This window comes from Doryrhamphus excisus, chromosome 18 (assembly GCF_030265055.1).
Source record: "Doryrhamphus excisus isolate RoL2022-K1 chromosome 18, RoL_Dexc_1.0, whole genome shotgun sequence".
Taxonomy (NCBI): domain Eukaryota; kingdom Metazoa; phylum Chordata; class Actinopteri; order Syngnathiformes; family Syngnathidae; genus Doryrhamphus; species Doryrhamphus excisus.
In genome coordinates, this window is record NC_080483.1 from 4,659,252 (window position 1) to 4,684,509 (window position 25,258).

General features: G+C 40.7%; 1 protein-coding gene across 2 annotated transcripts in view; it reads left to right on the top strand.

Annotated features, from left to right (window-relative positions):
* The window catches only part of raly (RALY heterogeneous nuclear ribonucleoprotein), a 32,957-nt gene extending 7,982 nt beyond the window's left edge, over positions 1 to 24,975 (top strand). Inside the window, exons 2-8 of one of the 2 annotated variants that reach the window (XM_058055022.1) lie at positions 2,213 to 2,516; positions 2,596 to 2,668; positions 5,659 to 5,706; positions 10,939 to 11,096; positions 12,584 to 12,700; positions 21,016 to 21,164; positions 24,891 to 24,975. In XM_058055022.1, the coding sequence (XP_057911005.1) occupies positions 2,213 to 2,516; positions 2,596 to 2,668; positions 5,659 to 5,706; positions 10,939 to 11,096; positions 12,584 to 12,700; positions 21,016 to 21,164; positions 24,891 to 24,908 (867 nt within the window). In that variant the 3' untranslated portion in view covers positions 24,909 to 24,975. The remainder of the gene's footprint in view (positions 1 to 2,212; positions 2,517 to 2,595; positions 2,669 to 5,658; positions 5,707 to 10,938; positions 11,097 to 12,583; positions 12,701 to 21,015; positions 21,165 to 24,890) is intronic. The other variant, XM_058055023.1, reaches the window with a different exon arrangement.
* Positions 24,976 to 25,258: the final 283 nt, after the last annotated feature.

The following is a 25,258-nucleotide window of genomic DNA, read 5'->3' on the forward strand; positions in this document are numbered from 1 at the left end:
AAAAGAAAAGGCATGGCACACATCAGCAACTTTAGATATTGACGATAAGTTAGTTACACATAATTATGTGTCCTTTTGTTCGCTAGCACAGATAGCTATGCTACGTCTATCTTGTTTTGTGGTATTATTGAGTCGTAACCAAAATGTAAAATGAGCCAAGGAGCGATAGAGCTGGGGGATACGCAACGCTGCACTTACATCTTTCATTCGGTGTCAATTCAGGATTAGTCTGTGTTTAGTCCGTCTATAGCTCTCACCTGACTTGATAGGACAGCTCTAGTCTGTCTGTCTACAGCTGTCCTATTCAGTCACACTTGAGCTCTCCTACCTAAACTTTGATCAGGAACGAATCAAGTCAGCTTTTGGACAACAGCTGTCCTATCTAGTGTAGAAATCCCCCCCTTAGGACTCTAAGTGGGTTTCGAATAGAGGATAAGGGAATCTTAAAGAACCAAATTATAGAATGAGAACCAGATTGTTTATCGTGTAACAGGCTGGAGTCCTGGACCAGTTTTCGTCACTGCCCTTCCTTGAACCGCTTACATGGTGTTTCTGCTTTCGTTCGTTTGTTCGATGCCTTGGGCATCCAGGGCATCATGTCATATACTCGATGTTTCCACCTTAACTGTCAGTTGTCACGTTAGTCCTTTTTTGTTTGGGTGTATAAGTATCTTTTGGCTGTATTTGTGAGACTATGTGTTTGTTTTAGCTTTTATCTTTAGCTAGCAAAATTGAGCAAATACCTTCACTAGTCAGATAGCCTTCCTCTTGTGTTAGCTTTCTGGTATCATCTAATGTTAACGGGTTGGTTTTGACCCATGTATTAAATCAGCAACATCATAGTAATGATTCTTTTCAAACAGGGGTCATTTTGATAAGATTTGCAGCAGCTGCCCTGCCGTGTACATCATGAGGTACTGAGCTCCAAAAGATGACGCCATTTTTGGACCTGACTCTTGCAGCAGGAGCAGCTTCAGCAGCAGCAACCTCCTCATCTGATGTGTCTGTGTCTTCTGGATGAAACCCCACTGTCACACCCGGGTGCCCTTGCTCTGTGCCCCCGTCTCCTCTCTGTGGTTTCTATCGTTCCAGATCCGCTTTCAGCAGCGCTCGCCTTTAGCTAGCTCCCTTTAGTGTGTTTTCCATGGTGCTCCCTTCCGGCACCATCGCCTTTTGGTACTTCCTTTTGGGCTTAATAAATCCTGAACCTCACTCACCTGACTCCTGTCTCCGTGTCCGGGACCCTGACCCTCCTGGAACGTAACACCCACATTGTCCTCCTCCTCAGTAACCTACTCTTCTGAATCGCTGTGCCGGTCTGTCTTCTTGCCTCGCCCTGATTGTCATCAAAATTCTTTCCATGATGCAAATTGTAAATGTGAAATCTGCCAATCAAATGAGATAATGAGGAAAACAGGGTATTGTTTTCTTTGTTTTTCTGCCAGTACTGGAAAACTCTGCTAAATGAGAATCTCCTAAAGAGGAGCTGGCTGTAATTATTGCTTTGTAATGGTATTATTATTATGTAATGGTATTATTATTAGAACTGGGTCAAAACCGACCCTAACAATACAGTGGTCATAATTTCAACCAGAGCCTTTTAACATTTGGTGAAAACATTTTTTTTGTTTTATTTTGTTGAAATAGAGTTTCCTGACAAAATCAAAAAGCCTTGGTCCAATAAATAAATAAACAAATTTTATATGATTGAAAATTTTAAATGAGTCGGCGCCGACCCCAACACAAGAGGAAGGCTACGATGTCCTGCCGAGTGTTTGGACAGGAACTGATGAACGAGAGGCAAAATGTCCAGTATGGATGGATTCAATGTCAATTCAATCGATCCGTGAGATGGATGAATGAGAATATTGACAGGCGAGTTTGGAGTTTCTGCTGATTTTGCTGCGGCGCAATGGAGGTCTTCAATGACACCCTACATGGAAGAAGATGAGAAAAGGACAAACATCATGAAGATGTTGATCTTTTTTGTGTGTAACTTAGTTTTTATTGAATTTTCATGGGAAAACAATACAATTGCACATATTTGGTAGTCTAGACAAGACATGGTTTGGAAAATACAGCAATTGAACGTAAAAAGAAAAATATGTACATCTGAGAAGTTTATACTCCTTCCTCAAATGAAGTGGCTTGACAAATTCAAATCAACGTTCCAGTGTGCTATCTGCTATTGAATCAATTTCCTTTCTAATAGCACCGGGAATTGGACTCTCTGCGGGTGTCTCTGACGGAGCGGTGCAGGATGTCGCTGAAGGTTCAGACCAGCAACGTGACCAACAAGACCGACCCCAAGTCCATCAACTCTCGCGTGTTCATCGGCAACCTCAACACGGCGGTGGTGAGCAAGTCGGATGTGGAGAGCATCTTCTCCAAGTACGGCTGTGTGTTGGGATGCTCTGTGCACAAGGGCTACGCCTTCGTGCAGTACGCCCACGAGAGACACGCCAGGGGCGCCGTCTCTGGGGAGAATGGTAGAGTTCTGGGCGGGCAGATGCTCGGTGAGTCAGCGCAACCTCAACAAGTCGGGAAGCGTCCATTCTGTGGTGAATGAATGGACGTGTGCCGTCTTTCTGTCAGATATCAACATGGCAGGAGAGCCCAAACCCAGCAGAGACAAAACCGCCAAGCGAGCGGCCTCTTCGCTCTACAGGTACGCCGTCTTTGAATGTCGATTTTTGCGCTTTGCATGGCCACGCCCACATGGTGTTCACCTGTAACAGGATGTAGTGACCCTAATTGACCACTATTGATGATGTCAGCGGGGCCCATAATGACCAATCACCCTCTCATCACTGCAAGTTTTTTTTACTCCTGCTATTATTTCATTATATTATTATCTCTTGATTTATTCAACTTTATTGATTTTATTTACTTTGATTATTGATTATTGATTTTATTGATTCATGTATTTGTATTCATTCTTATTTTAATTACTTATTATTTTTCTTTTTAAACACTTTCCTTTTCCTTCTTTTTGTTTCAGCATTGTGCAAGTTATATTTTTTACTCCTGTATTTATTCATGCTATGTTTAATCTCTTGATTTATGTTATATTTTCTATTTATTTAAACATTTTTCTCAAAACTTATTTATTTAGTTTTTTGTAACAATTTTTTCCTTCTTTTTCTCTGCTGGCTGTGCAAGTTATATTCTGTCAGTTTTTTCAATTTAAATTTTTTTCAATTTCATTTCATTTTTATTTGTATTTGTATAGATTTTTTTTTATTAATGTATCAAGTTTTTTCATCTCTTGATTTTTTATTTTGTTTTTATTTATTTTATTTTGTCTTTATTTACATATTTAATTTGTATTATTTTAATTATTGCTATTATTTACATATTTGTGTTAGTTTTGTATCATTTTAAACACTTTTTCCCCTTCTTTTTCTGTCATCATTATAGTCCACTTTTTATTTCTATATTCATAAATATATCTCTGGTTTTATTAACTTCATCTATTTTCTATTTATTTACACATTTTACTCTTTTTTCCCCCTATCATCGCTGTGCAAGTTATCTTCTCAGTTTTTTTGCACTAATTATCTTCCCTGGAGGTATCTACGTATATTTATCTATTGCTGCACATTCTCCAGTCATTTCATACTAGATTAAAAACGGAGACACAGGAAGTGAGCAAGCCTGAACATGAGAAGATGGCAGTGGACATTGTGAGGCCAAAGTATACTTTTCCTCATCTAAACACAAAAGCTAATGTTTTGGAAAGTCTTCACCCTGGGCGCCGTTTTCCCAAAAAGCCCTTGACACAAATCCACAATTCTTTGCGGACGAAAGCCAAAACACACAAAGAAATGTGTTTTTATGAACATAAATGTTTTTTTTGTGGACAGAAAGAAACCACTTAAAGGCTTTATAGGCCAAGGAAGCAATCTGGTAGCGTTCTTTTACGTTCTTTGAAGCCTTTCATTATCACTACAGTAGATCAGTACAATACGGTACATTCACAACCGTGAGAGGCATTTCAGAGCTCAGGGGTGTCCAAATGTTTTTCCAGCGAGGGCCACAAAGTGAAAAATGAAAGGATGCCATTTTGAAAATGTGATATTTTGTTAAAGCAACACATGTACTGTAGATATGCTAAAAAGTTATAGTATATATTTCCAGAAAGTGAAAAAGCCTATTAGTAGTATCATCTCTACTCTGAGGGTATACAGTGCAGCGAGTTTAGTTTCCAGCCATGTGCCACAAAAGCCCCCCAGGCTGCACTTTGGACACCCCTGTTATAGGGTTTAGAGCAGGGGTCTAAAACTCAATTTACCTGGGGGCCACTGGAGCTAGGGTCTGGGCATCAGGTTTTCCAAAAAAAAACAAAACGCATTTATTAAAAACAGAAAAATATACAAACTTTTTCAGTGCTCTGGTTCCGATTTTCTACAATAAAAGCTCTGATAAAACATTCCACTGTTCTCAAATATCTTCATTTTTATTTTTCTGTACAAAATAAGATTAAAAATAAATAAACAAATCAAGAATAAAGAAAATCAATCAATCAGTAATAAATAAATAAATATGATAATAATAATAATAAAACGGCAAATAATAAAAACTTAAGAAACCACATATAGTTGGTGGGTAGACAAATGATTTTTTTCAGATTAAAATGAACAAAGCATTATTAGAGCCCTGTAGACATGACAAAACACGACTATAGTCACATTTATACTCTTTTTATTTACAACATATTGCACAACTGCAGGGTCTTGAGACACATGCTAACTCGCAAACTAGAGAGCTAGCGACCTAAACGGTAGCCTTCGAGTTATTTCCTTGAAACTTAAATAGCCAAAAACTTACCACTTCCACACGGATAGGGAGGATAACTATTAACAGTTATTTAATCTTTAACATGAACATTAATCAAACGTAATAATTTTTTCTGGGTACATGATACCATACAGCATCCATATCAAACTAGCGTGGGCTGCACTAACATTAAACTTTCATATCAAGGCGGGGGCCTCAAACTAGTGTTCTGCGGGCTGCGTGTTTGAGACCCCTGGTTTAGAGTATGAAAAATAAGCATTCTTTTTGAGTTTGTTGGTTTTATTTGCAGTTTTTTGCCCGTGTGAATGAATTAAAAATGATGTATTAAAAGCTACACTTACACAACATGATGTCTTGTCAAAGCATCTTCCTGCTGGAAATTGTGCAGTGAACTGACTTGTGAGATAGCGTTCTCTGGATTATTCATAGTACTTAATTTCTGTTGAACTTACCATTTAAAAAAAAAGAAGGATTTACAATTTAAAGCAGACAAAACAAATAATATAAATATATAAATATATAAATATATAAATATATAAATATATAAATATATAAATATATAAATATATAAATATATAAATATATAAATATATAAATATATAAATATATAAATATAATATGAATATATAAATATAATATGAATATATAAATTATATATAATAATATAAATATATAATAACAAAAATATACTGTATATCTTGTCATAAAGTGTCTTTATTCAAGCTTCAAGGATGCAGATGCCAGCAAGTTGCAGCAGGTTGTACTGATGAATGATGATTATCAGGACCGACTGGGTTACAAAGTTGTCACTTCCTTGTTGACGTGTGACGTGTGGCGTGTCGTCTTGTTGTCTTTCAGTTCCTACGACTTGGACTACGAGTACTTAAGAGACGACTTGTACAACAGGTGAGATATGATCTTAAAATGTCATGCCGCATTTTCCCTGTCTGACATGTAAACATATCCAAAAACACTTGGACCCTAACTGAAACCGAGCAGGGGCGATACTGCCCTGCTCCAATCAGTATCGCACACTGCCATTTGTTTTCCTCCAGTGCACATGGACTGTTATAAATTTGTCAGTCTACATTAGAGGTGTCCAAACTGTGGCCAGAAAAACACAACAGAAAAAAAAATTGTAATCTAATGAGAAAAAGTTCAAATTTTAGGAGAAAAACATTTACGTGGGAAAACAAACAAAACAGCGGTCGAGTGGTTAGCACACAGACCTCACAGCTAGGAGACCAGGGTTCAATTCCACCCTCAGCCATCTCTGTGTGGAGTTTACATGTTCTCCCCGTGCATGCGTGGGTTTTCTCCGGGTACTCCGGTTTCCTCCCACATTCCAAAAACATGCTAGGTTAATTGGCGACTCCAAATTGTCCATAGGTATGAATGTGAGTGTGAATGGTTGTTTGTCTATATGTGCCCTGTGATTGGCTGGCCACCAGTCCAGGGTGTAGCCAGCTGGGATAGGCTTCAGCACCCCCTGGAAAATGAATGAATGAATGAATGAACAAATCAAGTTTGAAGTTGTAATTGTCATTTTTGGGAAATTAGATTGGGGATATAATATAATATAAAAAAGAACAAAAAAACCCCACACAACTGCAGAAATGGAAAAAACATTTATAATTTTGTTTAAAGGTCAAGACAAACTTCGTTAACCCCAGAGGCATGTCGTTCAACAGTATACACGGACAACGAACCAACAATAAATAGAATATTAAAAACATGAACAAATAAATACAGTGCCAACGTTACAAAGAGATATGCTCTTAAAATTTCATTTTCCCAGTCTGACATGTAAACGTATCCAAAAACACGTGGACCCCTACTGAAACCAAGCAGGGGTGGTACTACAAGAAAAAGTTTAAATTTTAGGAGAATTCATGTGGGAAAACAAACAAAACAGAATGAGGTTGTAATTGTCATTTTTGGGAAATTAGATTGGGGATATAATATAATATAAAAAAACAAAAAAACACACACACAACTGCAGAAATGGAAAAAACATTTATAATTTTGTTCAAGGTCAAGACAAACTTCGTTATCCCCAGAGGCATGTCATGTCGTTCAACAGTATACCAACAGTATAACCAACAATAAATAGAATATATAACGTGCCAACGTTACCAAGAGTTATTCAGCAGAACCTTGGGTGGCGGAAGCAAAGAATGCCTCATCCTAATTGTCCTACATTTAAACACATGGTATCTGCGACCCGATGGAAGCAAACTGACCTCATCACGTAGGGGATGACTGGGTTCATCCAGGACTGACTGAGCCTTCTTCAGAGTCCGCCACAGTCAGGTTATTTAGTGCCAGCCATTCTTTTGCACACTTGAGTGATGCTGTGCTGTTTGTTACATTTTGAGTGGGGCTGTTGAATGTTTAACCCCGATTATACAGAGACACAGGCCACAAAGTGCAAATAAAAGTCCTTTAATCAAGTGGAGGTACTCACATGAGGGCATAAAAAAGATAATGCTCTGTAAAAACACAACACGTAGTCCTGGAAGGTAGCAAGAAGCGGGAGGAATGCTCAGATAATGGAGACGCCTGACTTTCAAACCCAACTACTTGCAATTATAAACAACGGCACACAATTGAGGCTGCATCATACCTCCAGCAGGAAGTGCAGCATTCCAAAACAGTAAGTAATAATTACTGTCCTGCAGAGCATGTCAGTACCCCCCCAAGGAAAGGATGCAAGATGTTGCATAGTTTAGAAAAGTCCAGAGTGGTGGAGGGAGGAACAGCACGTCACCCACTACGGAGGGACAAACTCACATGACCGTTGGGTCGCACCGACAGAGGGTGCAGTCGGCAAGGAATGATCGGGAATCACCACAGGTGGTGAAAATGACCAGCGAGAATATGTCAGTCCTAAACTCCTCCACCTGGGGCAGGACCTCATTCCCAACCCGGAGGGAGCACTCCACCCTTTTCCGACTGAGAACCATGGCCTCTGATTTGGAGGTACTGAGTCTCATCCCAGAAGCTTCACACTCAGATGCAAACCGTCCCAGTAAACGCTGAAGGTCACAGCCCGAAGAAGCCATAAGAACCACATCATCTGCAAATAGCAGAGATGAGATTCTAAGGCCCCCGAACCGGACTCCCTCAACACCTTGGCTGCGCCTAGAAATTCTGTCCATGAAAATTGTGAACAGAATCAGTGACAAAGGGCAGCCTTGGCGGAGGCCAACGTTCACCGCAAACAGGCTGGACTTACTACTGGCAATGCGAACCAGACTCCTGCCCCGTTTGTACAAGGACCGGATAGCACGTAGTAGCACGCCACCAATCCCGTACTCCCGGAGCACCCCCCAAAGGACGCCACGAGGGACCCGGTCGAATACCTTTTCCAGATCCACAAAGCACATGTAGACTGGTTGGGCAAACTCCTTTCTTTCTTTCTTTCTTTCTTTCTTTCTTTCTTTCTTTCTTTCTTTCTTTCTTTCTTTCTTTCTTTCTTTCTTTCTTTCTTTCTTTCTTTCTTTCTTTCTTTCTTTCTTTCTTTCTTTCTTTCTTTCTTTCTTTCTTTCTTTCTTTCTTTCTTTCTTTCTTTCTTTCTTTCTTTCTTTCTTTCTTTCTTTCTTTCTTTCTTTCTTTCTTTCTTTCTTTCTTTCTTTCTTTCTTTCTTTCTTTCTTTCTTTCTTTCTTTCTTTCTTTCTTTCTTTCTTTCTTTCTTTCTTTCTTTATTTCCTTTCTTTCTTTCTTTCTTTCTTTTCTTTCTTTATTCCCTTTCTTTCTTTCTTTCTTTTTTCTTCTCTTTCCTTTCTTTCTTTCTTTCTTCCCTTCTTTCCTTCCTTCCTTCCTTCCTTCCTTCCTTCCTTCCTTCCTTCCTTCCTTCCTTCCTTGGTCAAACTCCCTTTTTTCTTTCTTTCTTTCTTTCTTTCTTTCTTTCTTTCTTTCTTTCTTTCTTTCTTTCTTTCTTTCTTTCTTTCTTTCTTTCTTTCTTTCTTTCTTTCTTTCATTCTTTCTTTTCTTTCTTTATTCTCTTTCTTTCTTTCTTTTTTCTTCTCTTTCCTTTCTTTCTTTCTTTCTTCCCTTCTTTCCTTCCTTCCTTCCTTCCTTCCTTCCTTCCTTCCTTACTTCCTTCCTTCCTTCTTTCCATCCTTCCTTCCTTCCTTCCTTCCTTCCTTTTCCAGGTCTACAAAGCACATGTAGACTGGTTGGGCAAACTCCCATGCACCCTCAAGCACCCTCGTGAGGGTGTAGAGCTGGTCCAGTGTTCCACAACCAGGACGAAAACCGCATTGGACCTCTTGTGACAAAGGTTGGACCAACGGTCGTACCCTTCTCTCCAGCACCCTGGAATAGACTTTCCCAGGGAGGCTGAGGAGTATAAGTACTATTATGAGAAATAAAATAAATATAGAAAATTAGGTTGGAGAAAAAGTTTTAATGTTTGGGAATAAAGTCAAAATATTACAAAAACAAAACTACCGATGATGTTTTACTTATCGTATAAGTGCGTCGCTTTAGAAAATATCAAAGTGGCCTTTTTCACCATGTGGCCTTCTGTGGATAAAGGTCTGGACACCCCCGACCGACACCTCCACATGTGCCTGGTGGACACAATAAAAACCTTCAGTAGCGTCTCTATTTGGATCCCAGTTTTGGGCCTGCAGCAGAGAATGAAGGCTCCTTCCAGCTGTGATCAATCAAGCTTCCAGATGTTCCACATGTGGCGGCCGATCTTGCTTCACTCCTCGTCAGAAGATTCGCAGACAGCGCAAAGTGTTGCGTTTCACAGAGAAGAAGAAAGACAGCAGTTGCTGTCAACGGGACCTCATGTTGGGAGGACGAGCGGCTTGATGCGGAGAGGAAGCGTAACCACAGGAAGTGCCATTTTAATCCGCTTAAGGAGGTCAACTCTCGCTGGCCTTGAATTCCCTCATGAGATGACTACCATTCCTTTGCCCCCAACGTGCACCATCCATCTTTGACCCATCGATGAGAGGCCCCTGCCATGGCGGGTGTGTTTCAGCAGGGGGCGCCCACCTCATATACAACAAGCACTAAGAACTTCAATAATCTTTTTTTCAAGGCAGTTAAAATCCATAAAAGCTTTTTTTTCTTGGTTCCCATTCCTAATTTGACACACTAGGAAACATGTGGAACACACAAATATGTGCATTAACAGATGCCAACACACCAAATGCAGATTTACTACCTGGAAAAAGTAATTGGACAATAAAATGAAGTAGTAAAATACATTTTTCCGTTTTATTTCCTCTTCACGTTCTTTCCTTCAAGGTTCACTTGCTTTGCTTCATTGCTAATTGCCAATTAAAAATTTTATTTTTCTCTGTAGAATCCAGACACCATAAATATCGTTTAAAAAATACTTTTTATAGAGAATAATTATAGTTTAGAATATATAATATATACCAAGCAATATTTTAAATACACAATATATTAATAAATAAATATACAAAAATAAATTAAAAATATTAACATCCCTTTTATCATCATTGGAGACTCTTGGCCAATTCCCAGAAGAGCTCGCTACCTACTTTCTGACGGGAATACAGCAAGGATATCCCGATACACATTTTTTAGCAGCCCATCCGAGTCTATTATTTTTTGTAGATCCATTCCAATATCTTTTTTTCAATAAGCTTTTGTTACAATCATGAATTTGTGGAATTGAATATCCATCCATTCCTTTTCTATGCCGCTTATCCTCACGAGGGTCGGGGGTATGCTAACCACTCGTCCACCTTGCGGTGTGGCAGGGCAATGGTAGAGATGCACTTCTTCTTTGCATCCCACAGCACAGAGTAGGCGAGCAGTTGAGTCTCCAACAAAGCACCTAGCGATGAGTGGAGGGGGCGCTATCTCCACACTTATCAAAGTGCTGGTGCTCACACCTTTCTTTGGCCCCATGGCGGGTTATTAGGCAGTCGCATTCAATAACAAGGTGTAGCGTGTTTTGTTTGGGCATTGTGTTATTACCTGGAATGATCCAGTACTGTGGCGTTCTGATAAACACAATTGTGAATGTTAGGCGTTTATTGTTGTTCATTTTTATTTGTGTATTGTGTAACAATTAGCGTACCCACTTTGGGAACCGAGCCTTGAAACCAAAAACAACATGCCAAGTTCCTCCTTTTTTCCCGCAAGGTTGATGGAGTGTCGTGGTCAGGTATCACCGGACGTCCGGGTGGTACCGGTCAAACGCCCACGGGCAGCGCCCCCTCTGGTCCACCAGCTCGCAACTCTCCCAGTAAGGCTGATGCCGAGTAACGCAGACGCTGTTCCAGGCAGCAAACACACACAACGTGAGTTCCAATACGGTTGTTTTTGTTCACGCTCACTGTTTATCTGTTTTATTCATTAAATGTAGTTAACAAAATATAATAAATAATATAGAAAATATAATTTAACAAGAAAAACGTAAAAAAAAAATCAGTCACAGTGTAAAAGGGGAGAAACCAGCTTTCATTTGACAAAAATAAAGTCAAAATATTAATTATTGTTAAGATTAAGATTTTGAGGTAAAATAATGTTATTTTAGTATATATTTGGAATATTAAACAAAAAACATGATTTTATTAAGTCATAGTATCATATGAAATAAACAAAATAAAATGATGGTGGAATTTCTGGAAAATTAGGTTGGGGGAAGAGACCATTATAGGAATAGTGTCTAAATATCATGGGAATAAAGTCTTATTACGAGAAGAAAGTTGGAATAGTTGGAAATAAAAAAACAACAAAAACAACAAGAGCAAAACAACAACAATAACTGTAATATTATGAGAATATTTGTAAGAGAGTTTTTTTATGAGAGAATAGTTGCAATTTTCCAAGAATAAACTCAAAATATGGTGAGGAAAAACAGCATTTTAGTAGCATAGAGTTGAAGTATTAATGAAAAAGTATGTTATTCATCAAAACCTTAAATATCAACAAAAGCAGAAATGCAAAAAAACAGCTGTGATTTTACGGGAATAACATAATATTAAGAGCAAAAAGACATATTCAAGAAAAACAACAAGAAAAAGTCACAATATTATGAGGAAAAACAATGTCACTTTAGTAGCATAATGTTGAAAACATCATATTTTTGAAAAACGTTATTGTGAGAAACAAACTAATGCAAAAAAAGTTGTAAAATTTGGAAAATTAGGTTGGGAAAAGTATAATATTATGTGAATAAAATCAGTTAGTCAGTTTAGTGGGAAAAAGTTGTTTTCTTTTCTGCTTGCTAAATAAAAAGTTGACTTTCCCATCACGTGTCCAATAAATCCACTTAAAGATTTAAGTGTGGCAAACGTTCTACAAGCACAATGAAACCCAAACTACTGTACTTTATATTTTTCCAAAGGCCCCCCCAAGCTTCCAAAATGTCTTGTTTTGGTCCCACGTATTCCTGAAACGAAAACAAAGGTAACGACAGGAGACAATCGGTGCGGTCTGGTTGTGTCCAAAGCCAAACAGACTAAAGTGTCCTGTCAGGGACGTCTGAGAGCAACTTGCTCTGTCAAACATCTCAAGCCGATTCCCTCCCAGAAGCCTTTGTGCTTCTCCTCACATCTGACTTTCATTGGCATGTGAGAAAGAAGCATCCAAGAGAAAAGTAATCATGTTTGAAATGCCACTCACATGTGCACGCGCTCCCTGTGCTCCCTCCTTGTCAGTGCCAATCACTTCCTGCTTGTGTGTGCCAGTTTGCGAATGTGCGTGTGCGGTCCAAGCCTTCTCTGCTTTCATTTGTGGACCACACTCATGGTCTCACTTCTTGTCCTTCTTGTCCTCCATGCAGTCAGAGGAGCCCAACTGCGGGCCATCAAGTCCCAACTGACTCAGATTAAAGACCACATTGAAGCTCTGCTGGGACGGCTGGACCGCTTCACTGAAGACACACACTTCAGCCGCACAGGTGACACACACACAACAGAGATGATGTGCCTACACTTGAGTGTGTTCGCAGTGAATCCAGTCCAGTAATCCCTCCTTTATTGCGCTTAACCGGTTCCAGGCCCCACCGTGATAAGTGAATTTGATTGATTTCTTCATTTATAAATATCATTTTTGCACAAGAAAAACTGTTCACCACCTTCTAAATACGCCTTTTAAACATTAGAGCCCTCTAGACATGAAATAACACCCCTATAGTCAGTCACCTTTGCACTCCTATTACCCAATATAGTAGACATAATAACAGAAAAGACGATAATACCGTCTCACACATACATTGGAACTGAAAGAGTTCCTGTAGTGGTGCAGGGGTGTGGACCGGCAGCAGCAAAAAATGGAAAAACCTGCAGTAACTTTAAAGTCAAAATATCATGAGAAAAAAATTGTCATCCAATAAGAAAAAGTTGAGAAGACTAAGGTCATCCAATTATGAGGAAGAGGAGTTAAACAGTAGCACCCTGAACATAACCTGATCCCGACCAGACTATAACGTTTGCAGAATACACCCTAAATTGTGTGAATGGCAGATTTTCTATATGTGCCCTGCGGTTGCCTGGCCACCATTCCAGGGTGTACCCCATAGTCAGCCAGGATAGGCTCCAGCATACCACCGTAAATTGAACGAACGGCACATTCATCAACTTTAATGAATAAAGTATAACCTAAATTGTTTCAAATTGGGGGCTGAGTATTGCTTTAGTACGGATTTGGGAGCATACAGACACCATGTAGCACATTTATTGCAGGAGAAACTATAATTCTGGTACCATGGCATACTCCCATCACTATTTTGTGGGCTATTTTTTGATTTCAAATGAGTTCCTGGTAACAAATCCATCAACAAGTTTTTATTTGCATATGAAAGTAAGGTGTGGAGTACATTTTTCATCATCAGTAATTTAGCAGTTCCCCTGGGATAGCCCAGTACTTTTTTTGGTATGATTTACTGTGAGGGCGTCACAGTGGGAAAAGTGGTTAGCATGGAGGCCACACAGTCAGGATATTGGGAAGACTTGGGTTCAAATCTCCGCTTAGGCATCCCGGTGTGGGGTTTTTATGTTCTCCCTGGGCGTGGGGGGTAACATAAAGTTGGAGTTCAAGAAAAAAGGCTTTTTAAAAAAGGTGTAATATCACATGAAACAAAAAAAAGTTTATGGACAATTTCTGGACAATTACATTGGAGAAAAAGTTTGAATCTTATAAGATTAAATTGAAATTATTACGCAAATTAAGTAATAAATTATGGGTATGAAGTCGGAAAATGTACACGAAAAAAGTTGAATTGTCAGGGAAATAAAAAAATTAAAATATATAGAAAAATAAATATAAATAAGAATAAAAAAATTATAAAAATTATTATTAAAAATAAAATATATAGTAAATATACTAGAGAAGGAGAGTAAGGTCAAAACATTGAAGTTTTTAAACTTTTAGATAAGGCTTGATACGGCACATATACATTTGTTGATGTTCATAAAGTTTGTTGTATTGTTATTTCTCTTTCATATGTATTTATGATACATTTTCCATTTTTATAGATGTTGTTACAGTGCTGGTGGTAAGCTGTTATTTATTACAGTTGTTGTTTTACAGTTTGTAAAAATTGTGTTGTGTTCAGAGGTCGGCTATTTAACACTGAAATAATGTTGAAACGTACGCCCTTAACACAAATCATTTATTGTGTTTATTGGTGTCCCATTTCTTAGTGGCTTCTTCCCTTTGGCTCTTGGTTTTAAGGGGTAGGGGAAGGCCAAAGGGTTAGAATTGGGATTCAGCCACGTGGCTTCTCAGGATGCTTGGAGCACGTATCTGGCACCAGGTAGAAATGGCCAAGAGGGAAAAGAAAGCTCGAAATGTGTTTTTTAGACCTCACCAATACCTTTGGATCAGTGCCTCACGAGGTGTTGTGGGCAGCTTTCAACTTCTTCCAAGTCCCAGGGAGCATCGCAGAGCTGATGAAAGCCTCTTTCCAGGATCTTCAGTTGTGTGTAACAACACAGACTGGTACAACTTCAGGCTGTGCAGTTTCTCCGCTGGTTTTCACCAATGGAGCATCTGGATGGGTGGTTGGCTGGGAATGACAAAAGAGCCACTAAGGCATACACCAGACGTGTCCTTAACGTGTCCTTAACAAGCTTGAATCAAACAGCAGATGGGCACCAATAGAGCTTAAATAGAGTCCCTCAGTATTTCAACCATCAGAGGCCAGATGATTAGGCAATACCAACGATACAAGAAAGGCCTTCTCCATTACCTTACCCATTACCATTACTGGCCTCCTCTATTACCTTACCCATTACCATTACTCATTCATTCATTCATTTTCTACCACTTTTTCCTCACGAGGGTCGCTGGAGCCTATCCCAACTGTCTTCGGGCGAGAGGCGGGGTACACCCTGGACTGGTGGCTAGCCAATCACGGGGCACATATAGACAAACAACCATTCACACTCACATTCATACCTATGGACAATTTGGAGTCACCAATTAACCTAGCATGTTTTTGGAATGTGGGAGGAAACCGGAGTACTCGGAGAAAACCCACGCATGGAGAACATGCAAACTCCACACAGAGATGGCCGAGGGTGGAATTGAACCCTCGTCTCCTAGCTGTGAGGTCTGCGCGCTAACCACTCGATCGCCGTGCCGCCCCATTACCATTACTGGCCTTCTCCATTACCTTACCCATTACTGACGCAAATGAACAACACTGCTGTCCCAGGGAAGCTGAAACTGTGGTGATTCTAGTTTGGACTACTACCTCGTCTCAGGTGGCACAACACCATCTATGAGGTCACCATATTCCATGGTAACAGACAAGCAAGTGAGGAAGCGGCTAGTGGAAGAGGACAAAGGTACCAAGGCTCACAAAATCTCGGCTCCCATCCCTTAGAGGTGTTGCTCTTACTCTAGCAACAGGAAGGAAATGCAGACCAGATAGAGCTGTAGAACAGGCAAACATCGGGACTTAGTGGGGCAAGTCCAACAAGGCAGAGGGGGTCTTGGCTTGGGAGTAACATCACCCACATGGCAGAAGACTACTCCAATTGAACGCCAGCATCTGGTGGTAGAACTGGGAGGAAGCAACCGGATTCAGTGTCTCAAGTCAAGCAAGGTTCATTCATTCATTCATTTTCTACCACTTTTTCCTCACAAGGGTCGCGGGGGGTGCTGGAGCCTATCCCAGCTGTCTCCGAGCTGTGAGGTCTGCGTGCTAACCACTAGACCGCCATTCAAGCAAGATTATTGGAAGAAATAGGAAGGTGTGGACAAGAAGGAAAATACCTGGAGGATGGAATCCAACAGGATCAGTTTTATCATCAGAGCCACATATGATGTCCTACCTTCTCCACCCAACCTCCATCTCCGGTTTGGAGATTATTCAGCTTGTGCCCAGTGTGCTGCACCAGCAACAGTCAAGCACATCTTGGCGGGTTGTAAGACCAGCCTCTACTAAGTTAGATACACCTGGCAACACAATCAGGTGCTAAAATGCTTGGCATTAGAAGTAGAGAAGTCGAGGGTAACCACCAAAGCCTGAACCTCCAAAACCCACACAACATTCCAACAAACGTTCATTTGGAAGGAGAGAAGCAGCGAACCAAACCGACGTCTTTGTAATCAAGCCCACTGGATGCAGTCTGAGATTAGGGAATCCGGGTGGATCTCGGTCAAAAGCGCACCTTCCCTCCTGAAATTGCAGCAACTGTGCCCACACCCGGTAGTCTGGTGTAAGTCCTGCCGGTATAGGTCTTTATCGTTGAACTGGGAAGACGTGATGGAAAAAGCTAACTATAGGAAAAAACTGTGGTATGCCAAACTGGCAGTTGACGCAGAGGATCGGGTCTCGAACGTAAAGGTTGGTCCAGTGGAGTTAGGCTGCAGAGGCTTTATAGCCAGTTCATAAGGCTCTTAAAGGAGATCGGCATCAACCAACCAATCACTGGCCGTGACTGAAGCGAAAGGAGACAGTTTGGGGTTGAAGTGCGACACACACCCAGGTCTGATCAGCCTGGGTTGGGCTCGCCTCGGTGGATGATGTGTCTTATGAGAAAACATCAAATCCAATGAGCTTGAGGCACCTAACTGATGATGTGTCACCTCTGAAGGAGGACGAATGAGGATGGATTTCAACTGAGCTGATTATCATATGGTCTTCAGGGCTAGACATTAAAAACAAAAATGACTTGCCCATGGGGAATCCTTAAGGTGAGAACTACTTGCCCCAACTTGCCCCATGTAAAATGAAAAGACTGCCATAATGATATCATCTCATTTTTGTGGCATCACATGAGAATCTCAAATAAAGATGAAATGATTATCATTTCTTGTGGTTGTTTTCCTACATAGATCATGATTAAATAGATCAAATTGTGTAGATGTATGTTAACATGGCATGCCGTACTACCTTACACATCGTAGTCGTAGTAAGCAGTGATATTTATAAGTTGTGCACCACAATGAAACATTATTGAATAGACACATTTGCGTACTAGTAAAGTGTTTTGAATCCAGAAAAAAATGCTCAATGGTCAAACAATAATTTGTGAAGCAAAGGTGAGAAAAATCCACAGAGAAATGGAAGCGCTAGATTTTGTAGCTTGTGCAAAATCAGCACTTGGTATTGGATCTAATGGGTGGTGTTTCATTGTGACCACTTCAAATTGTCACAGCAATGTGATTCACTCACCTGTGCCATCATTTGATTTGCTGCCGCTAATAAAATACTTGTTTAGGAGGCACTGGTTCATCACTTTTTGCTGTTTTTCTTCACAAGTTGTTGAAGAATTAGACCATGTTGGAAGGGACGCCATGATAGATGTTTTCCTAGTCAAACCATCGCTGATTGGTTGATTGCGAAGAAGATCGGCTGTGGATTGCGGACAGCGGTCTGAATAAACGATTGTGATTGGTCCATTTCAAGATTTGCAAGGATTGGTTTGCAAATTACCACCGGAATTACGCAGTCCGTGTTTTACCAACACCCAACAAGAACCGCTTTAAAAAAAAACTCTTCAAAGTATGGCACTTGCCTGACGGGAATATCACTGACTGGATTTACTTACCCGAATTTTGTTTTAACTTGCCCCGGGCCATCGGTACATCGTTATTGTTGAGCCCTGGTCTTGTATCATCAAGTCAAAATTATGAGAAACAAAATAACCCTGTGTGGACCTCCCTGGAAAAGATCTGGACACCCCTGCGTAAAAACGGTTGATGTTTGAGCACAAACATGGAGGTGATGGACCAAAATATGCGGGGAAAGCTGCAGGGATGGGACAAAGTTGCCAGGTTGATTGGTTGAATTCGCATGGATTGGCACCATTGCAGCACTGTGAAAACCTGGCAGTTTCGAACAGCTGTTAGCAAGAAAAATCATTAAAAAACACTTGGAGGTTGTTTGAAATGTTTATGAGCCAAGAACACGGATCATTGATCCCATGAAATGAAATACGCTACAATCGGGCTGTTTATGACGCTGAAAGAATAATGAAGGAGGGATTTCATGACTTCATTCTCGTGTGATGGATGCCACATGTTTGCCGTTCAACTTCTTTGTAATTACAGGCTGAAAAAGAAATACACAAATTGAATGTATTTGTGTGGTTGGTGTTTACATATATTAGTGGTGTGTCGGTCATGAACGAACGGGTCAAAAGAATTTGTTCTTTTTTGTGAACGGAATGAACAAGGTCACCGCCTGTAAAATACCCGTTCAGTCCGTTCAGTTGCAAATGCTTTTTTTTGATTGGCTGGAGAGTCTGAGAGACCGAGACCGAGAGATTGAAGACCCGGTCTTCAAGAGATTGACCCGGTCAATCTCTCATGGGGTCATAACGCCGGATCAGGGGGCTGAGACGCTCAGATCTAATACTTCAGATTTCAAGGTACATCATCACGTGTTGTTGCGCTGTTGAGACGGAACGAACGTGAACACGAGTGAACGGACTGACTCGACACGGCTGACCGGGTCTATGCTCAGGGGGACATCACAGGCTAACGACCAAATGACCAACATGAACAAAATAAACTGATCTTTTTACTGAATGAACCAAAATGATCCAGTTCACTGAAATGAACGCTTTTGCCCACCACTAACATATATTTCAGATAATTGGGCTAGCTTTGTTAGCAACATGAGATACTCTTCCCTCGCTCATAAACACATGATAACGGACTGTTAATGAATGTTGTTCCAGCTCCGTACAGTAGATGGCATCATAATTCTGCTTCTTAACACACCTGATACGCACCTGCTCTGCCAGAGAATGAAAAGATGTAGCAGGAAGGATCGGTGTTGTTGACTTTGTTGCTATATTTAGTATCATTTAGTATTTAGTATTTCGACCCCGCTAGAGTCTTTTTTCTTTTTAATAAAAATAAAATGACAAGTATAGGCTAATTAGACACTTTTGGAAACTCACAGCTCCATCTTCCTCGTGACATAAAAAACAACAACAAAATAAAGTGACCAGTTTTATTTCTGAAGATGTTTGTTTTGCTTTTCAGGTTTTTGCTCACTTATTGTTGTCCATAAAAATCATAGCCAATTCCACCCTCGGCCATCTCTGTGTGGAGTTTGCATGTTCTCCCCGTGCATGCGTGGGTTTTCTCCGGGTACTCCGGTTTCCTCCCACATTCCAAAAACATGCTAGGTTAATTGGCCACTCCAAATTGTCCATAGGTATGAATGTGATTGGCTGGCGACTAGGCCAGAGTGTACCCCGCCTCACGCCAAAGACAGCTGGGATAGGCTCTACCCTCGTGAGGAAAAGCGGTAGAAAATGAATGAATAGTATACTTCAAGCATTTCAAGGATGTATTCCTTCTTTTGTGTAATGTTACTTCCAAATAAAAATAAAAACCATTACATCCATCGTCTAAATGTACGCTTTGAGTGTTTGTGATGGAAAAGGTGTGAAGTTTTTGATTCCAGTCAGATGTTGCGTCTGGAATCCATTATCCTGCTTGTCATCAAGCTGTGATGATGATGATGCCAATGATAATGATGATGATTCCCAATGGAAAAGCCACGCGGAGACGCCATGTCGTCCATGTTGAAAGCCTGAACGTCCATCACCACGACTCCCGCTTTGAAGGCGAACCAGAACAGCCGCTCCCTGATCTAGCATGTGACGCCACACTTGCTAGAATCAAAGACTGGAATAGTGTCACGCCCTGTGTAGGCTCCTGCATGAGAGTTTGTTTATGTTCCCTTTTTGGGTTTTAGTTTCTGTATTTAGTATTTACGTCCTGCTTTGCCTTGTTCTGTTTTCCTGTGTTGCATCATCACCCACACCTGTTCTTAATTTCTGTTGTGCCTATTTAGTTCAGGTGTGCGCTTCTCCCTTTCGTGGGATCATTATCGTTTTGTGTATGGGCTAGTGTGCATAGGTGCATGCTAGATGTTTTGCTGCATTGCATAACCTATTAAAGCAGTGATTTTCAACTGCTGTGCCGTGGCACACTAGTGTACCTTGAGAAACCGTCAGATGTGCCGTGAGGAATTATCCAATATCACTTTTTATAATTAACATTTATTAATCATCATTTGCAAATATGATGTCAATAGCCATTATGTCAATAGTATACATGGACCCAAATATTCCAATTCACTTCACAAGAATTGAACAGGGATGGAATATTCCTTTAACCAATCCGATTGAGGTATCTTGTACCCGCTCAAACGGAAAGTTGTCATGGTGCCTTCTTCTTCGTGGTGTTTTTCTTCTTCTGTTGTTTATTGGCGGTTGGCAAGCAGCTTTCGTGTGCATTACCGCCATCTGTGAAACAGAATCTAAACCCTTCTATACTTCATTCACAAGTCCAGTTTTATTATCTGTCTATTATCTATTTGACCGCCGGTATCACGTGATGTTGATGTTTACGTTTTTGGTTCGTGGTGTGCCACAAGATTTTTCCAATGTAAAAAACGTGCAGTAGCTAAAAAAAAGGTTGAAAATCACTGTATTAAAGGATACCTACCTGCATTTGGTTCCTGTTGTCTGCATCCTGGAGTCGCAAAGCAACGCCGCCAAGCCTGAACGTGACAGAAAGAGGCCGCTGTCCAACTCCTCCAAGCCTTGTTTTGTGCAATGGCATTAGGAAAAAGCGTACAATTTATCCATCATGTCCTGATAAGATGAAGAATGAAGATTGTCGGACAACTGATGAATCTCGCTAATCTCTTTCATTCACTAAAAACTGTCCCAATACTTATGTCTACTTGGTGTATTTGACACACACAATGTCATTGTTGTTTTTTTGTGCTTGAAGAAAAGAGGGCGTGGTCGCAGCGTTACAGCGAGGAGGAGGAGGCACGGCAGGAAGAGGTGTCCAGCTCGGACGCGGAGGACGCTCACGAGGAGGCGCAGCCAGGCAGCGAAGCTGACGAGGATGAGGAAGGACAGGGTGAGAAGCACATGGTGCGTCCAGTTATTGGCATCAGCTATTATTATTGTTTTCAGATATCAAAACAGTTTTTCCCCTTCCTGATTTCTTTTTTTTTGCACGTTTGTCACATTTAAATGTTTCAGATCATCAAACTAATTTGACAATACTGGGACCAAAACTGTTCAACTTGTACATCAATGATATCGCCAAAGTTGCGAAAGACTTAAATCTGGTATTATTTGCGGATGATACCACTGCTTTTTGTTCTGGAGGGAATACAGACGAAATCATTAGAAAGGTCAGAGAAGAAATGGTCACACTAAAAAGATGGTTTGATGATAATAGATTGTCCTTGAACCTAAGTAAAACTAAAATCATGCTGTTTGGTAACAGCAGAAAGGACACGCACCAGCAAATACAAATAGACGGTGTGGACATTGAAAGGGTGAAGGAAAATACATTTCTGGGGATCACAATAGATGAAAATATGAGCTGGAAACCTCATATTACAAATATACAACATAAGGTGGCCAGAAATATTTCAATATTGAACAAAGCAAAATTTGTTCTCAATCAGAAATCACTCCACACTCTTTATTGCTCTCTGGTTCTACCATATCTTACTTATTGTGTGGAAATATGGGATAATAACTATAAAAGCAATCTTCACTCGCTAAACGTACTGCAAAAAAGGTCAGTAAGGATAATTCATAATGCGGCCTACAGAGAACATACTAACTCCTTATTTCTAAAATCACAAATACTTCAACTTGCTGATATAGTTCATCTTCAAACAGCTAAAATAATGCATAAGGCTAAAAATAACCAATTAGCTAAAAATGTCATCCAATACTTCTCTACAAGAGAGGAGAAATATGATCTCAGGGAAGAAGTACATTTGAAACACTTATATGCTAGGACTACGTTATGCTAGCCATAGCATTTCAGTATGTGGAATCAAACTATGGAATGGATTGAGTAAGGAAATCAAACAATGCACAACGATGAGCCAATTCAAGAAACAATACAAGCAGTTGATGTTTGCTAAATACAAGGATGAAGAGTCTTGAACCAGTCATGATGTGCTATATATATCACTATATTGACACTTACTATGGTACCCATTATGTCTCATATCACCTCGTACTTGGGTACGGGACAAAATATTAAAAAATTAAAATAAAAAAACAATCTTAAACTGTATTATGGAAAGCAGGAAGTGAACAAATGTAACAGTTACTGATTGTAAAAGTACCAGATGGAGGGGTAGGATTTAATAAGCTTTGCTTCTTCCTACTCCTTTTGGACATGTGGAACTGTGAACTGATTATGGGATGCACTCAATTGTAATCTGATGCATGTTCAAATGAAATAAAACCATTACCATTACCATTACCATTACCATTAGTCAATGACAACACAAGTGAAGACAAAATGCAGGTTTTAAATGAAACTTTTTATTATCAGGGGAGAAAAAAATCCAAACCTACGTGGCCCTGTGTGAAAAAGTGAATGTCCCCGAAAACTAATAGCCGGTTGGGCCGCCCTTAGCAGCAACAACTGAAATCAAGCATTTGCGATAACTTGCAGTGAGTCTCTCAGAGCGCTGTGGAGGAATTTTGGGCCCACTCATCTTTGTAGAATTGTTGTCATTCATCCACATTGGAGGCTTTTCCAGCATGAAGCCTTTTTAAGGTCATTCCACAGCATCTGAATAGGATTCAGGTCAGGACTTGGACTAGGCCACTCCAAAGTCTTCATTTGGTTTTTCTTCAGCCATTCAGAGGTGGACTTGCTGGTGTGTTTTGGATCATTGTCCTGCTGCAGAACCCAAGTTGGTTTCAGCTTGAGGACATTCTCAAGCTGAACCAGTTTTTGGTAGACAGCAGAATTCATGGTTCCATTGATCACAGCGAGTCTTCCGGGTCCTGGAGCAGCAAAACAGCCCCAGACCATCACACTACCACCACCATATTTTACTGAAATGTGGCGTTACTTTTATGCCAGATGTAAAAAAAAAAATAAAAAAAAAATTTAACTTTTGCGTCATCAGACCACAGAGTATTTTCCCAAAGGTCTTGGGGATCATCAAGATATCCATTCATTCATTTTCTACCGCTTATCCTCATGAGGGTCGCGGGAGCCTATCCCAGCTGTCTTTGGGTGAGAGGCGGGGTACACCCTGGACTGGTGGCCAGCCAATCACAGGGCACATATAGACAAACAACCATTCACACTCACATTCATACCTATGGACAATTTGGAGTGGCCAATTAACCTAGCATGTTTTTGGAATGTGGGAGGAAACCGGAGTACCCGGAGAAAACCCACGCATGCACGGGGAGAACATGCAAACTCCACACAGAGATGGCCGAGGGTGGAATTGAACTTGGGTCTCCTGGCTGTGTAACCACTCGTTCCGTCGTTCAGTCTCATCACGATATTTTGCAGCAAAATTGAATGTTCTTTTTGTTCAGCAGAGTTTTTGGTCTTGGAACTCTGCCATGTAGGCCATGTAGTCCTTCTAATGGTAAAGTCATGAACACTGACCTTAACTGAGGCAAGTGAGGCCTGCAGTTCTTTGGATGTTGTTGTGGGGTCTTTTGTGACCTTTTAGATGAGTCATCGCTGCGCTCTAAAAGTAATTTTGGTTGGCTGGCCACTTCTGGGAAGGTCCACCACTGTTCCATGTTTTTGTCAATTGTTCATAATGGCTCTAACTGTGGTTTGATGATGAGTTCCAAAGTTTTCCAAATGGCTTTATAACCTTTTCCAGACTGATAGATCAAAATGAATGTCTGTTATGCTTGGATTTTTTTTCTTCCTTGGATATCTGTGCTAGGGGACCAGGGTTCAATTCCACCCTCGGCCATCTCTGTGTGGAGTTTGCATGTTCTCCCCGTGCATGCGTGGGTTTTCTCCGGGTACTCCGGTTTCCTCCCACATTCCAAAAACATGCTAGGTTAATTGGCGACTCCAAATCGTCCATAGGTATGAATGTGAGTGTGAATGGTTGTTTGTCTATATGTGCCCTGTGATTGGCTGGCCACCAGTCCAGGGTGTACCCCACCCGCCTCTCACCCGAAGACAGCTGGGATAGGCTCCAGGACCCCCATGACCCTCGTGAGGATAAGCAATAGAAAATGAATGAATAAATTAGTTCTCCTATTTTGTGTGGAAGTGGTAACTTTTTGGCTTCTTATTTTGTCTTTCCCCACCCTCGCCATCTCTGTGTGGAGTTTGCATGTTCTCCCCGTGCATGCGTGGGTTTTCTCCGGGTACTCCGGTTTCTTCCCACATTCCAAAAACATGCTAGGTTAATTAGCGACTCCAAATTGTCCATAGGTATGAATGTGAGTGTGAATGGTTGTTTGTCTATATGTGCCCTGTGATTGGCTGGCGACCAGTCCAGGGTGTACCCCGCCTTTCGCCCAAAAGACAGCTGGGATAGGCTCCAGCACCCCCGCGACCCTCGTGAGGAAATGAATGAATGAATGAATGTATATCTGTAGGAAGGAAATGCCTACATATGATTGACATACAGTATATGTGTGTCGCCCAGTGCCTCCTCTCATCAACATGTCAAAGTTCATTGAGAAAGTTTTCTAGCTTGTTGGGTCCACACATTCACAGTTGAAAATCCTCCTCATTCACTGCATAGTTGCCATCCATCCGCATCTGCAGTAGTAATTATGCTGTCCACTGACCCTAATAAAGTGGGTGCATGTCTCGGCTTTAATGAAGGCTCACTTTCGCAGGGTCGTGAGGTCCCGTGAGACGCTGCTGCTGCCACCGTTGGAGTGAGACGCAGGGCAAAAGCTGATGTAAATAAAATGTTTAAACACAGCTTTATTGTGGTTGTTTTCATCTTAGCCCTCTTAGCTATTGGTTAGCTTGCTAGGTATCGGCCATTTTGAGTCCCTGCAGCATAAGAGTTGTAAATAATGAATAATAGGAATGTAACAGTGACTATAGGGGTGTTATTTCCGCTCTAAACGATGGACGATTGTATGTTACATATGCATTACATATACATATGTACTATAAGAAGTGGCTGTACGATAACCAAGATGGTATATGACAACTGGGGCAAAATTTTGTTGAACATATTTAACAAAAACTGAAT